Here is a 12,839-nt window from a genome sequence, read left to right as displayed (position 1 = left end):
ATTGTATGTAAAATCTTAGATTTGACAGAAAAATTTTAAATAAAAAAAATATTTTTAATCTTGATAATAGATGTTGAAAATGGATGGATATCGAACTCTCAAATTTAAAATTAAAATTCAACTGTGAATTTTTTTTTTTTTTAAAGAGTATCTTTTTAAAGTTCTTAGAATTTTATCCTCTATAATTTTGTACGTCATATCATTTTTTTGAACGCCACAACTCAATGTGGTTAGAATCCACTCCAAGGTATGTTAAGTAACATAATTACAAAAAATTAGAAATTTATGACGTGAATCCCAATCCAAGTTTGCTCGGTAACAAAGTTGATAAAGTGAGATATGATGAGTAATTGTTAGAACTTCTAGGGAGTTTTTGTAATAAAAGTGCAACAGTTGAGTATGTGGGGGTAAATCTCTCTTGTTTTGTTTTCCATGCTATAAATAACGTATTCTCACTCTCAAGGACCACGGTCAAACTTCTAACGTCCCTTGGGATTCGTACAATATACACATTCTCAAACTGCCCTGATCTTTTACATTCGATTATCCTTCTATGAAAATTTAAATTTGTCTTTTTGAGTATTTTGCTGAAAAGACCCTATCCCAACTTTCTATTTAGAATCTGTTTGATAACCCAAGTAAAAAAAAAAAAAAAAGGTGAATTTTACATTTCTTTTTTTTCTTTTCTAAAATTGAATTTATTATTCAAAGTGATTTTCCGCTTTAGGAGGGAAGAGCACTTCTCATATCGGGAAAATGATTTTTCATCATCTAATGTTATTCTCTCTTGAATTACTCTCATCATAGTTTTAAAATTAAAAAACTTCACTGTACTTGAATGTCCTAATGAGTCTACTCAAGCCATTCAAATAAAAATATATTAAATTTATAAGAAAATTCAACATTTTTAAATGATTAATATATTTACTTTTTCTCCATAAAATTATTACATAAATAAATAACTCTTTCAAGTTTAATTAGGTGCATTTTCAAATCATCTTCATGATTTTTTTTATTTAGTATTCTGCTGAATATTGGGCTTAAATCACCTAATCAACTGAATGAGTCAAGTTTGAAATTGACTAGGCAATTGAAAATGAGTTAAGATTCCTTGACTCATGTCAAAAAAACATGATCCCGATCGTGCATTTAAATACAAAATTCAATGATTGAGATTTATTATCAGGATAAGTATCTCCAAGTTTTCAAGATATGTGTAAATCTCAACTGTTGAATTTTATATCTAAATCATTGGTATCATGTGTTTTCTCAGGAGTCATTGGTATCATGTGTTTTCCTTCTCTAAATAACCTTATATGAGGTTTGAAGTAATAAATAAAATACAACACTGGTAAACACAGGAAGGAAAAAAAAAACCAAAGGCTCAGCATGTTTTGAAGAGAGAAGCCCCACGTTTAGAAAAAACATGCTAAGCCTTTAGTGTCTTCCTCCAGGTTCATATGGGGGTGTTATTATCTGTCTCTTTTCCAATAATCCCATGTGTCTTGCTCCATGTACATCACGTTGTGTCGTCGTTATCTATCTCTTTTCCAATTGCCCAACGTGATGAACGTGTCAATGCTACATCACGGATATATATAAAGCATAAGCTTCATTATCGACCTCATCTCTTCTTCTTCCTCCACAACCTCTGTTTCTCTGAAAAATCGTACCTTTTTGGAGAGAAAGAAACTCGAACTTCTGCAACTTTCAATCTCTCTATTTTTGTTCTTTAATGGCTTCGATTTCACTCGTTTGTTTTCCATGTTCAATTCCTCGATTAAACTCGAATTTGAGTTCAAATTCGATTTTGAATTCGAACCACCTTGTTATTCGAAAGAATTTTAGTTATAGTTCTTCGAATTTGAAGCTTCGAAAGGACTTTAATGGGGTATTTGCTTCTTTGACGTCGGAAAAAGGAATACCAGGAGGAAAGACAGAAATCAAAGACGTGAAGACGAACAAAGAAGTTCAAAAACTTGGAAAATTTTCGGTAGAAGAGTTCAATCGAAATTATAATACTGGCGATCCTCTTACATTCTTAGAAGTCGTTGAAGCCCAGAAACAAGTGGTTGCAGGTGACAAGTATTATCTCAAGATCGAGACTAAACAGGATGGGATCGTAAAGTTATTTGATGCGGTTGTTTTTGTTCCTCTTTCGGTTGAACATAAACCAACAGAACTCATCTCCTTCCAACCTTGGTCGATGCCAGGAGGACTGACCGAAATCAAAGACGTGTACACGAACCAAGAAGTTCAAGAACTTGGACAATTTTCGGTAGAAGAGCACAATCGAAAAACTGGCGATGATCTTATATTCTTAGAAGTCGTAGAAGCCCAGCAACAAGTGGTTGCAGGTATGAAGTATTATCTCAAGATCAAGGCTAGAGAGAATGGGACTGTAACGTTATTTGATGCGGTTGTTTTGGATCCTCTTCCGGTTGAACAAAAACAAAAAGAACTCATCTCCTTCACACCTTCGCATCCAGAAATACTAGGAGGAACGATAGAAATCATAGACGTTAAGACGAACAATGAAGTTCAAGAAATTGGAAAATTTTCAGTAGAAGAGTTCAATCAAAAATATAATATTTACGCTCCTCTCGCATTCTCAGAAGTCATAGAAGCCCAGAAACAAGTGGTTGCAGGTTTCAGGTATTATCTCAAGATCTTGGCTGAACAGAGTGGGATCCCAAAGTTATTTAATGCGGTTGTTCTTCTTCCGCCTGGATCTGAATCCAAAGAACTCATCTCCTTCACCCTATTAGAGCTCAAATAATGTAATTTTAGGGTTTATAAGGCGTTAGGGTTTCTCTTAACTCTTTCGCTGATCTTGCTTTTCTTTGAGTCCTTTGTTGGGTGTGCTTTGTTTGTAGTATAGTAATTAAATAATGAGGTTGAAGGACCTATGTAAAATGAACGGTTGAGATGGGAGGACATTTTACAGGGATTCTCAAGTGAAATCTTTGGGGGGAACCTATGATGTTTTCTCCATGTCTCACTCGTATGATCTTATTATTTGTGTTGTGTGTCAAATGTCGTTTGTGGTATAATAAAAAACTTAGCATAATAAATAAATGAAGATTATGGTGATTTTAAATTTATAATTTTTTGGATGGTTTTATGAGCCAGATTGGTAGTTAATAGTTCTAAAGTGTTGGTGATGTAAGATGATCAGGATCGCTTTAGAGGCCTTGAGTTCAAATTACCCCTTAGGAGTCTTCCTCAATGATTTATCCCAAAAATTATTTCATATTGAGAAAATATATTTTGTAAGTATTTCTAAATTCTTAATAATTGCACCCATGGTTTCAAAACTTGTCTAAGATTGAGACGTGTCGTCTAGCCATCTCGGTATCAGGCATGGATGAGATGGACAAATTAATGTATTGGACTCAAAATTTAAAATTCCACGTTCATTTTTTTCATTGTTGAATAAGATATCTCAAACATATTAGATAACTTGTACAAGACGACTTAGTATCTAGCTATTTGGCATGGACTAGACGTGAAACCAAGTTTTAAAATCATGATTGTACGTCACTCACTCTTTCTTGAAAGAAATAAAAAAGAAGAAGGTGAAAGAGGATGTTCTGAATTATGATCTAATGAAAGAGAAGAAAGAAGATATTTTCTCTCTTTTTTTTTCTATTTTTTTCTTAGAGAAAAAAATCAAAAAAAATAAAATAGTGTAACTTTTTTCTTTCCTTTAGGAGTTTAAGGATGAATTTTTTAAATAATGAGGTGCAATCTAATGTAAGGGTATCCGGTTATTTTTTTTAAAAAAATCATTTTTATTTAAAAAGATGTCACGTATTCATTTAGAACATCATTTATATGTATATATTTGAAATATTGAATAAACAGTATTAGAAATAAATAATATTGATAAAAGAAAAAAAAAAAACTTGAAGAAATAAACAACATAGATAAATAAATAATATTTAATAATAAACAATGTTATTATGGCTGGATAGTGTCATATATGAGATAAATGACACAATCAGTAAATAGGGGTAGTTGTAATCTCTTTTGGATTTTGAGGGTGAAAAAATCTGAAAGGTTTGGAGCAAATACTAACCTAAATATAGGAAAGAATGTGATAGGGAAAGAATTGAGGAGACGAATGAGAGCCAATTTTCGTCCCTTCCTCCATAATATCAGAGGGTGTAATATATATTACTTTGAATATGCACACTTAACATTAAACTTGGATGTAGAATAGAAAATTTCCACTACTATAATCATTTAAATCATATCTGAGTACTCTTTCAAATTTAAGAACAAAATGAAATCCTTTCTCTTTTTCTCTTTCCTTTTTTATTATTATTATTATTATATTATTATTATTATTTTACATTCTTTGTATTCCTTCAATGCCATCGTCGGCTCCTTATTGATACTATGGATTGCCGATGTGTAAGAATTTGGTTAAGAATAGAGAAATGTGCATCTCCTTTGTCTAACTCATCTTTGCGGTCAACTCAATGACAGAGATTGATCATAAGGTATTATTATTGTTTATGCTCTCCAACTGTAAGAGTGTTTATGAGTTTCAAAGATTCCCCATCACATCCATTTATTTCCTATTAAATCTTTTGTTTATGCTCTGCAACTGTAAGAGTGTGTTTGAGTTTCAAAGATTCCCCATCACATCCATTTATTTCCTATTAAATCTTTTGTTTATGCTCTCCAACTGTAAGAGTGTGTATGAGTTTCAAAGATTTCCCATCACATCCATTTATTTCCTATTAAATCTTTTCTCTGGCTAGAAAAGTATTAGTTTGTATGTCATCATCAAATCTATTTGTTCTTAAATTTAATGGTTGAATTATTCATTCTTCTTAAATTTTATATATAGTTTTATTTTTTTATTTTTTTATTTTTTTTATTAAAGATTCAAATATTTTTTTCTTTACTATTATAATGAGAGAAGGACTATGGGGTGTTTTTTTAGACCAAAAATTTAGAAGATCAAAAATGCCCTCACTTTTAATATAATATAATCTTATAATCACGTTAATTAACTTTTAAATTACAAAACTATCATGTTATTTAATGTTATCTTCAAAATCTTCTAAGTTAATATTTTAAACTACAAAAATACTTTGAAAAATGTTCGTGCACTAATCCACCAAATTTAAATACGTTGATCATAAATGATATATATATATTTTCAGATTTTTAATAATTTAATACCCTACGTCAATGTGGTATCTAGTCATGATCTTGGGGACCACATGGACATGCAATCCATATTGAAAACCTTCGGCCCATTATCAATGTAACCTGTTTCCACATATGTATGTATATATCTGTATCTCTATAATAAACATCCTTATGTATTCTACAATTGGATTTCGTATTTTAATTAGGGCACAAAATGAGTTGGATTTTAGTTGAATTTCGAGTGATCCGAAATTCAAATTTAGTGGATTTGGACCCTTATAGTATATCCAAATAAAAAAATGAGTCGAATATGATTTAACGTCCCTTGATCCAAGTCTGAACCAGGTTGAATACAAATTCATCCCTATATCCATTTAGATCCGAATGATATATTACAATTCATACCTTCAAGGAATATTTTTTGCTCATGGACTTATGAAGTACTACTAGGATAGTTACACACGCTAACGTAATTAGTTGATCCTAAATCCCGTGAGGAAAAAATCTATAAGCAAAAAAAATCCTTGATTTCAAAATCATAACCCTAGTTAAGGGAGGTGCTAAGGTAGTAGGTTCAAGACTTCCATACAACTTTAACAATTTATTAAAACATGTATTTTTTCTATAAAAAAATTATCTTAATACATATTCTTACGTAATATTTTAGTGTTAAAATATTCTAAAGTAATTGCGTAGTAATATTTGTTCCAAATTTATTTTTAAAAATATGATTGCACAAGGCAGAAAAGACGGATGACAAGTTCTTATGTCTTGCAAACTGATGATTCACCACTTGACCATGGTCTTTACAAATATATAAATGAAAAATGACCTCGCCAATGATCGAAAAGCTTTGGAGTATTATTTCCCAAGCATTCATTTTGAAGCTCTTTAATGGTAAATTATTGTTAATCTATTAGAGTTCATCTTTGATCCATTGTTTTCAACTTTACCTTAATCACTTCTAAACAATTCTTGATCTTTCTATCCTAAATTTCATCATTATCCGCTTCAAATGTCATGGAAAAACATTGATCAAGGTAGTTGGAGATGATTACTTTCAAAAGAAAAATCAAAAGATTTCTTTTAGGGCATTTAACTGGTTTTTCTTTCCTCTATCAAAAAAGATAGAAGTTTTTCATCATTTGACAATATAAAAACACTTCCCTCATTAAGTTAGTAAGGAAAGTTTTCAAATTGCCCATCCATGTCCATCCAAAAAACATGATCAGATGCCAAGAATGCATGGCACAAAATTTTAAGAATTTAAAAAAAATTTAAAATCAAAATTAAATTTTTTTTTCTTCTAATCTAAACCTTGAATCAGGGGTAGATTTACAATGGGGGCAAGTCAAGAAGTTTCAATCCCTATTAAAAAAAAAAAAAATTATGAGCTATTGCAACATATAACAACGAACAATAAAAACAATCCGTCGCTGTTGCCTCCACAAAAATAATTTCACACTTAATTCCTCATAGGTGGGCAAAATCCTAGCTCCACCCTTACTATGAGTTCAAAGGACTACGGTGTTATTTGGTGTAGATCCAAAGATTTGAAATCTTAGTAGAAACTTGTTTGTTATAGTGACTCGAAGTAGCACGGTATGTAGAGAACCATCGACGTTCCTTGCATGTAGGGGCGGAGCTAGTAAGGAGCTGGTAGGGGCAATTGCCCCCATAGAACTTTGAGACACCCCTATATTTTCAACTAATTACATGCTCCATTTATCCCTACTTTCTCACCTCTCTCCCTATTTGCCCCCACACCCTCACCTCCCTTCAATTTTTGCCCCCATATAATTTTGAAACACCCCTATATTTTCAACTAATTAAATGCCCCATTTGTCCCCATTCCCTCCCCTCTCTCCCCATTTGCCCCCACACCCTCACCTCCCTCCAATTTTTGCCCCCATAGAATTTTGAGACACCCCTATATTTTCAACTAATTACATGTCCCATTTGTCCCCATTCCCTCACCTCTTAATTTTTTGTTGATGGCATTGCCCCTTGACCGAGACTTCTCAAATATTAATTGAAAATGATGTAAATATTATTTTCTTTAATTTTTAAATGAAAACCTCTTAATTTCTCCCTAAAATCATTCATCTTCACTATACAACTAATCATAGTTTGCCCTCACTATAGGAAAAGCCAGGCTTCGCCCCTATCTCTATCTTATTAATGTTTCATAAGCTTCACTAAAATACTTTTTTAATTAGTTGGATAATTCAAATTAAACTACACATCAAAAAATGCATCCAATGTTTTGGATTATAAGTCACTAATCTACCTATGGACAATCACATCACTTTCATTTTATTATTTTTTTAAACGCTAGATTCAAACTCCTTCATCAAACAAATAATTGAGATAAGAGGAATAACGAGTATTTCCTAAAAATCAATACTGATCACCTAGTAACCAATACAAATTTTTTTTCTAAGGGTACATTTTTCTTGAAAACCTATATCATCTAAACCGTCTATTTAATGGAGAGTCTCAACGTGAGGCTAAACTTTTATTTGAAAATATGAATAACGTGCCCCATTTGTTCCCACAAAATTTTGAGACACCCCTATATTTTCAACTAATTACATTTCCATTTGTCCCCACTCCTTCACGACTTCAATTTTTTGTTGATGACACTGCCTCTTGACTGGGACTTCTCAAATATTAATTGAAAATGATCTAAATATCATTTTCTTCAACTTCAAACTAAAAACCTCTTAATTTCTCGCTAAAACCATTCACCTTCACCGTACAACTAACTATAGTTTGCCCCCGTTATAGAAAAATCTTGGCTCCGCCCCTGCTTGCATCTATAACACTCTGTATTTATTACAAGCAAAAAGCATTTATTGTTTTCTACACTATCATTGCTTAAGTGCTTTTTCAAGATCATCGTTTTTCTAAGGTAAGAGTCACCTGAAAACAAAGGATGAACTCAAATATCCATCAAAACGTGAAAAAAAAAGTTAAAATATGCAACACATGTTGTACCTTAAAAGTGATTTCATCTATAGCTTTTCCAGAATCAAAGAAGACAAGAAGTGCTTCGGCTTTTCAGATTTTCTTTTGACGTGATAGACTCATCTTCCATACGGTTCTTTTGTTAGAAATTCTCATAGCAAGCCCATCTGGACAGTCTCTTGCATTTATCACAAATGAATAGGAGACAGTAACCAGTACTCACCAATGAAAGAGCCTCATTTTAATGAGTCATGATACCTAAATGAGCCAATTGAGCCCGTATAGGTCGGGATGGACTTAACAATTTTTAGTCCGTGCCCAACCCGGCCAGCAACTTAATCTTATAGAATTATTTATATTATATCTAATTAGAAAAATATTTTTCAAATAAAAGTAAAATATGTTATATAATTACAATTTAACTCTCATACCTTAATAAGATATTAATTTCAACTTTAATGGGATAGACTTCAAATATGTATAAAAATAATTTTTTTCATAAAAGAATATTGAATTTTAGTCATTCTATATGGCCCGTGCCTATTAGGTCCAGACTAGGGCTTAGTCGACTAAGCCACCACACTAGTATAGGGCTAGTCTAGGTAGAACCTGCCTCTTTAAGGCCCGGGTTAGGCCTCAACCAAACCTGATTCGAACCAGCCCATTGACACCACTCCTAATCAAGGCATAAAGAAACGGACCCACAACCATTTATTTAATTGATTGTTGTGAAAATCAACTACCAATATTGGTTTTTTTATATGGCACACAGCTCAATGTGATTGTTCTTCAATAGCTACATGCCACGTAGACATCATATTTTGCATTCGGAACGGGACAAAAATCTGGATCGCGATTTGTCCTGTTTAGGAAAAGTGGCTACGTGACGTGTTTTGATAGGAGTTTAAGACACATTGGACTCCAAACTAAGCTATTTTTCAATATGAAACGCAGCCAATGTATTTGCTCTCCAATAGCTACATGTCACGTAGAAAGCATATTTGGCTATAGGAATGGGACACCATATGGATCGCGAGTCTTTTCAAAATTACTATTTTATCTTTTAGTGAATAAAATAACGATAATTAATAGGTGTGGAAAAAATTTAATGGATTTTGTAGAAGAATCACAAAAATTTTAGTGTAAAATGTAAATATAAAAAATATTTTCAAAAATAGAAATTGGAGATATTGCTAACATCTGATGAAACATTTGTGGAAAAAAAAAAAAAAACACATATTTCATCGGGCTTAGACCCACAGTTCAATTGGTTTGATAAATTGCAATCCAACTTCAAATAAAAAGAACATATTTCATCATTAATTATCACCTTTGTACTGCTAATACTTGACTCCTAACATCTTTTAACTTCATATCATTACATTTTCCTTTCAAACCTATGACCATGTTTTTTTTTATTGTTCCACTTATAATGATAGTTGACTCGAACAACTCAATACTTATCTAATATACTTTGGCCCATGTCTTGTGTTCTCTGCATATGGATCTTCAAACCCACCCCAATCCTCTATCATGATTTGTGGAGTCTCATAATATTAGTCGGGAAGGAGAACTACTAATTTTCCAGTTTAGGAGGGACGATCACTTCTCATATTGGGAAAATGATTTTTCATCATCTAATGTTATTCTCTCATGAATTACTCTCATCATAGTTTTAATTGAAAAACTTCACCATACTTGGATGTCCTCGTGAGTCTATTCAAACCATTCAAATAAAAATATATTAAATTTATAAGAAAATTCAACATTTTTAAATAATTAATATATTTACTTTTTCTCCATAAAATTACTACATAAATAAATAACTATTTCAAGTTTAATTAGGTTCATTTTCAAATCCTCCTCATGATTTTTTTAGTATTTATAACCTAGTCAACCGAATGAGTGAAGTTTGAAATTTACTAGGCAATTTGAAAACGAGACAGGATTCCTAGACTCATGGAAAAAAACACATGATCCGATCATTTAAACACAAAAATGAGATTTATTATTAGGATAAGTATCTCCAAGATATGTGTTTTCAAGATACACATAAGTCTCAACTATTGAATTTTGTATCTAAATCATTACGTATTTTTCCGGGAGTCCTTCTTAATGTGTCAAGAGATCCTTGATTAGCGTTTCCTCCTTCTCTAAACAACGTTATATGAGATTTGAAGTAATAAATAAAATACAACACTGGTAAAACAGGAAGGAAAAAAACTAGAGGCTTAGCATATTTTCAAGAGGGAAGCCCCATATCCTAGTGTCGTCGTTATATCTGTTTTCCAATTACCCCTCGTGATGAACGTGTCAATGCTGCATCGCGTATGAACCATCTATAAATAACAACTCCTATTCCATCAAATCTCTACAAAACTTCTCAGGATTATAACCAAACCACCATTACTCTCTCTCTCTCTCTCTCTCTCTCTAACACACACACACATTAGCAAGCTTTACCAGTCCATGAACCATGGCGAGTTCAGTACTACAGTTTAGATCTTCACCAGTTTTTTTCCTTTCGATGTTTTTGTTGTTCCTCTGTTGTTTTTGTTCTTCGGTTGTTGGGTCGGGAAAAGGAATGCCAGGAGGAAAGACAGAAATCAAAGACGTGAAGATGAAGAAAAAAGTTCAAGAACTTGGAAAATTTTCGGTAGAAGAGTTCAATCGAAAAAATAATACTAGCAGTCCTCTTACATTCTCAGAAGTCATAGCAGCCCAACAACAAGTGGTTGCAGGTGACAACTATTATCTCAAGATCTCGGCTAAACAGAATGGGATCGAAAAGTTATTTTATGCGGTTGTTTGGGCTCATCTTCCGGTTGAACATAAACCAATGGAACTCATCTCCTTCGTCCCTTTGTTGAGAGGAGGAAAGGAAGGAGGAAAGACCGAAATCAAAGACGTGAAGACGAACAAAGAAGTTCAAAAACTTGGAAAATTTTCGGTAGAAGAATTCAATCAAAAATATAATATTTGCGGTCCTCTTACATTCTTAGAAGTTGTAGAAGCCCAGAAACAAGTGGTTGTAGGTGTCAACTATTATCTCCAGATCTCTGCTAAACAGAATGGGATCGAAAAGTTATTTGATGTGGTTGTTTGGGTTCATCTTCCGGTTGAACATAAACCCATAGAACTCATGTCCTTCGTCCCTTCTACAAATTAGGGCTAAAAAGAAAGTAATTTTATGGTTTATAAGGCGTTAGGGTTTCTCTTAACTCTTTGGCTGATCTTGCTTTTCTTTGTTTCCTTGTGTTGGTATGCTTTGTTTGTAATAGTAATTAGTAATATTGAGGTTGAAGGGTCTATGTAAAATGAACGGCTGAGATGGGAGGACATTTTATAGGGATTCTCAAGTGGAATCTTTGGAGGGGGGGGGACGGTATGATGTTTTCTCCCTATCTCACTCGTATGGTCTTACTATGTGTGTTGTGTGTCAAATGTCGTTTGTGCTAATAAAAATCCTAGCATTTTCCATTAAATAAATGAAGACTACGGTGATTTTAAGTTTATAAATTTTGGGATGGTTTTATGACCCAAATTGGTAGTTAGTATTTCTAAAGTGTTGGTGACGTGAGACCGTCAGGATCGCTCAGAGGTCTTGAGTTCAAATTATCCCTTAAGAGTCATCCCCAATGATTTATCCCAAAAAATACTCTATATTGCGAAATCTATTTTGTAGGTATTTTTAAATTCCTAATAATTGCACCCAAGGGTTCAAAACTCATCCAAGATTGAGACATATCGCCAAGCCGTCTCGGTATCAGGCATGGATGAGATTGACAAGTCAATGTATCAGACATGAAATTTAAAATCTCACATTTGCTTTTCGCATTGTTGAACGAGACGTCTCAAATGTATTAGAAAGCTTGTCCGAGATGACTCATTATCTTGCTATTTGGCATGAACAAGATGTGAAACCAAGTTTTAAAACCATGATTACACCTCACTCACTCTTTCTTTCTTGAAGGAAAGAAAAAGAAGATGATGGTGAAAGAGGATGTTCTGAATTATGATCTGATGAAAAAATGAGAAAGAAGATGTTCTCAATTTTTCTTTTCTTTTTTCTTAAAGAAAAAAATCAAAAAAGAAAAGAATCAAAATAGTGCAACATTTTTCATTCCCTTAGGAGTGCAAGGATGAATTTTTTAAATAATGAGGTGCAATCAGTTGTAGGTGGTGTGCAAGTAGTTAAGATCACTGTGTTTTTTCTTGAGTGACACCCACTGATGGTTCTGGCGAGAGAGATTCAATAAATTTATTTTATAAGATTCAAATCTAATCCCAGGAACAGTAAAGTTTCATAGAAACACATGTTAAACAAAGTTTAAGAGCTACTGAACTAGTCTTCCACTGCAAGTGGGTCCACCCTTTGAATCATCCTAATCTGGTCATGATTTTGGGGACCACATGGACATGCAATCCATATTGAAAGGAGGTGACCTTCAGCCCATCATCAGTGTAACCTTTTTACACATATGTATGTATATATCTGTATCTCTCTAATAAACATTTTTATGTATCCGACAATTGGATTTCGTATTTTAATTAGGGCACAAAATGAGTCGGATTTTATTTGAATTTCGAGTGATCCGAAATCCAAATTTAGTGGATTTGGACCCTTGGAGTATATCCAAATAAAAAAGAGTCGAATATATATGATTTAATGTCCCTTGATCCGAGTCTAATCCAAGTTG

General features: G+C 32.8%; 2 protein-coding genes across 2 annotated transcripts; both read left to right on the top strand.

The window, feature by feature from the left end:
* Window positions 1-1,611: 1,611 nt before the first annotated feature.
* On the top strand, window positions 1,612-3,113 carry LOC147403253 (multicystatin-like). The gene has a single exon (XM_086438768.1). It carries the CDS (start codon window positions 1,736-1,738, stop codon window positions 2,777-2,779), a length of 1,044 nt encoding a protein of 347 aa, XP_086294894.1. The 5' UTR covers window positions 1,612-1,735; the 3' UTR covers window positions 2,780-3,113.
* A 7,306-nt stretch (window positions 3,114-10,419) lies between these two features.
* On the top strand, window positions 10,420-11,635 carry LOC147403252 (multicystatin-like). Its single transcript, XM_086437636.1, has one exon. The coding sequence runs from the start codon at window positions 10,616-10,618 to the stop codon at window positions 11,306-11,308; it is 693 nt and encodes a 230-aa protein (XP_086293762.1). The 5' UTR covers window positions 10,420-10,615; the 3' UTR covers window positions 11,309-11,635.
* Window positions 11,636-12,839: the final 1,204 nt, after the last annotated feature.

This window comes from Akebia trifoliata, chromosome 4 (assembly GCF_017979445.1).
Source record: "Akebia trifoliata isolate Shusen 1 chromosome 4, ASM1797944v1, whole genome shotgun sequence".
In the NCBI taxonomy this organism is placed as follows: Eukaryota; Viridiplantae; Streptophyta; class Magnoliopsida; order Ranunculales; family Lardizabalaceae; genus Akebia; species Akebia trifoliata.
Note: the sequence above shows the minus strand (reverse complement) of the source record. Positions and strands in the feature narration are given on the sequence as shown.

Excerpts from the sequence above, each read along its gene's own strand:
- LOC147403253 (XM_086438768.1), top strand. The coding sequence starts at position 1,736 with ATGGCTTCGATTTCACTCGTTTGTTTTCCATGTTCAATTCCTCGATTA.
- LOC147403252 (XM_086437636.1), top strand. The coding sequence starts at position 10,616 with ATGGCGAGTTCAGTACTACAGTTTAGATCTTCACCAGTTTTTTTCCTT.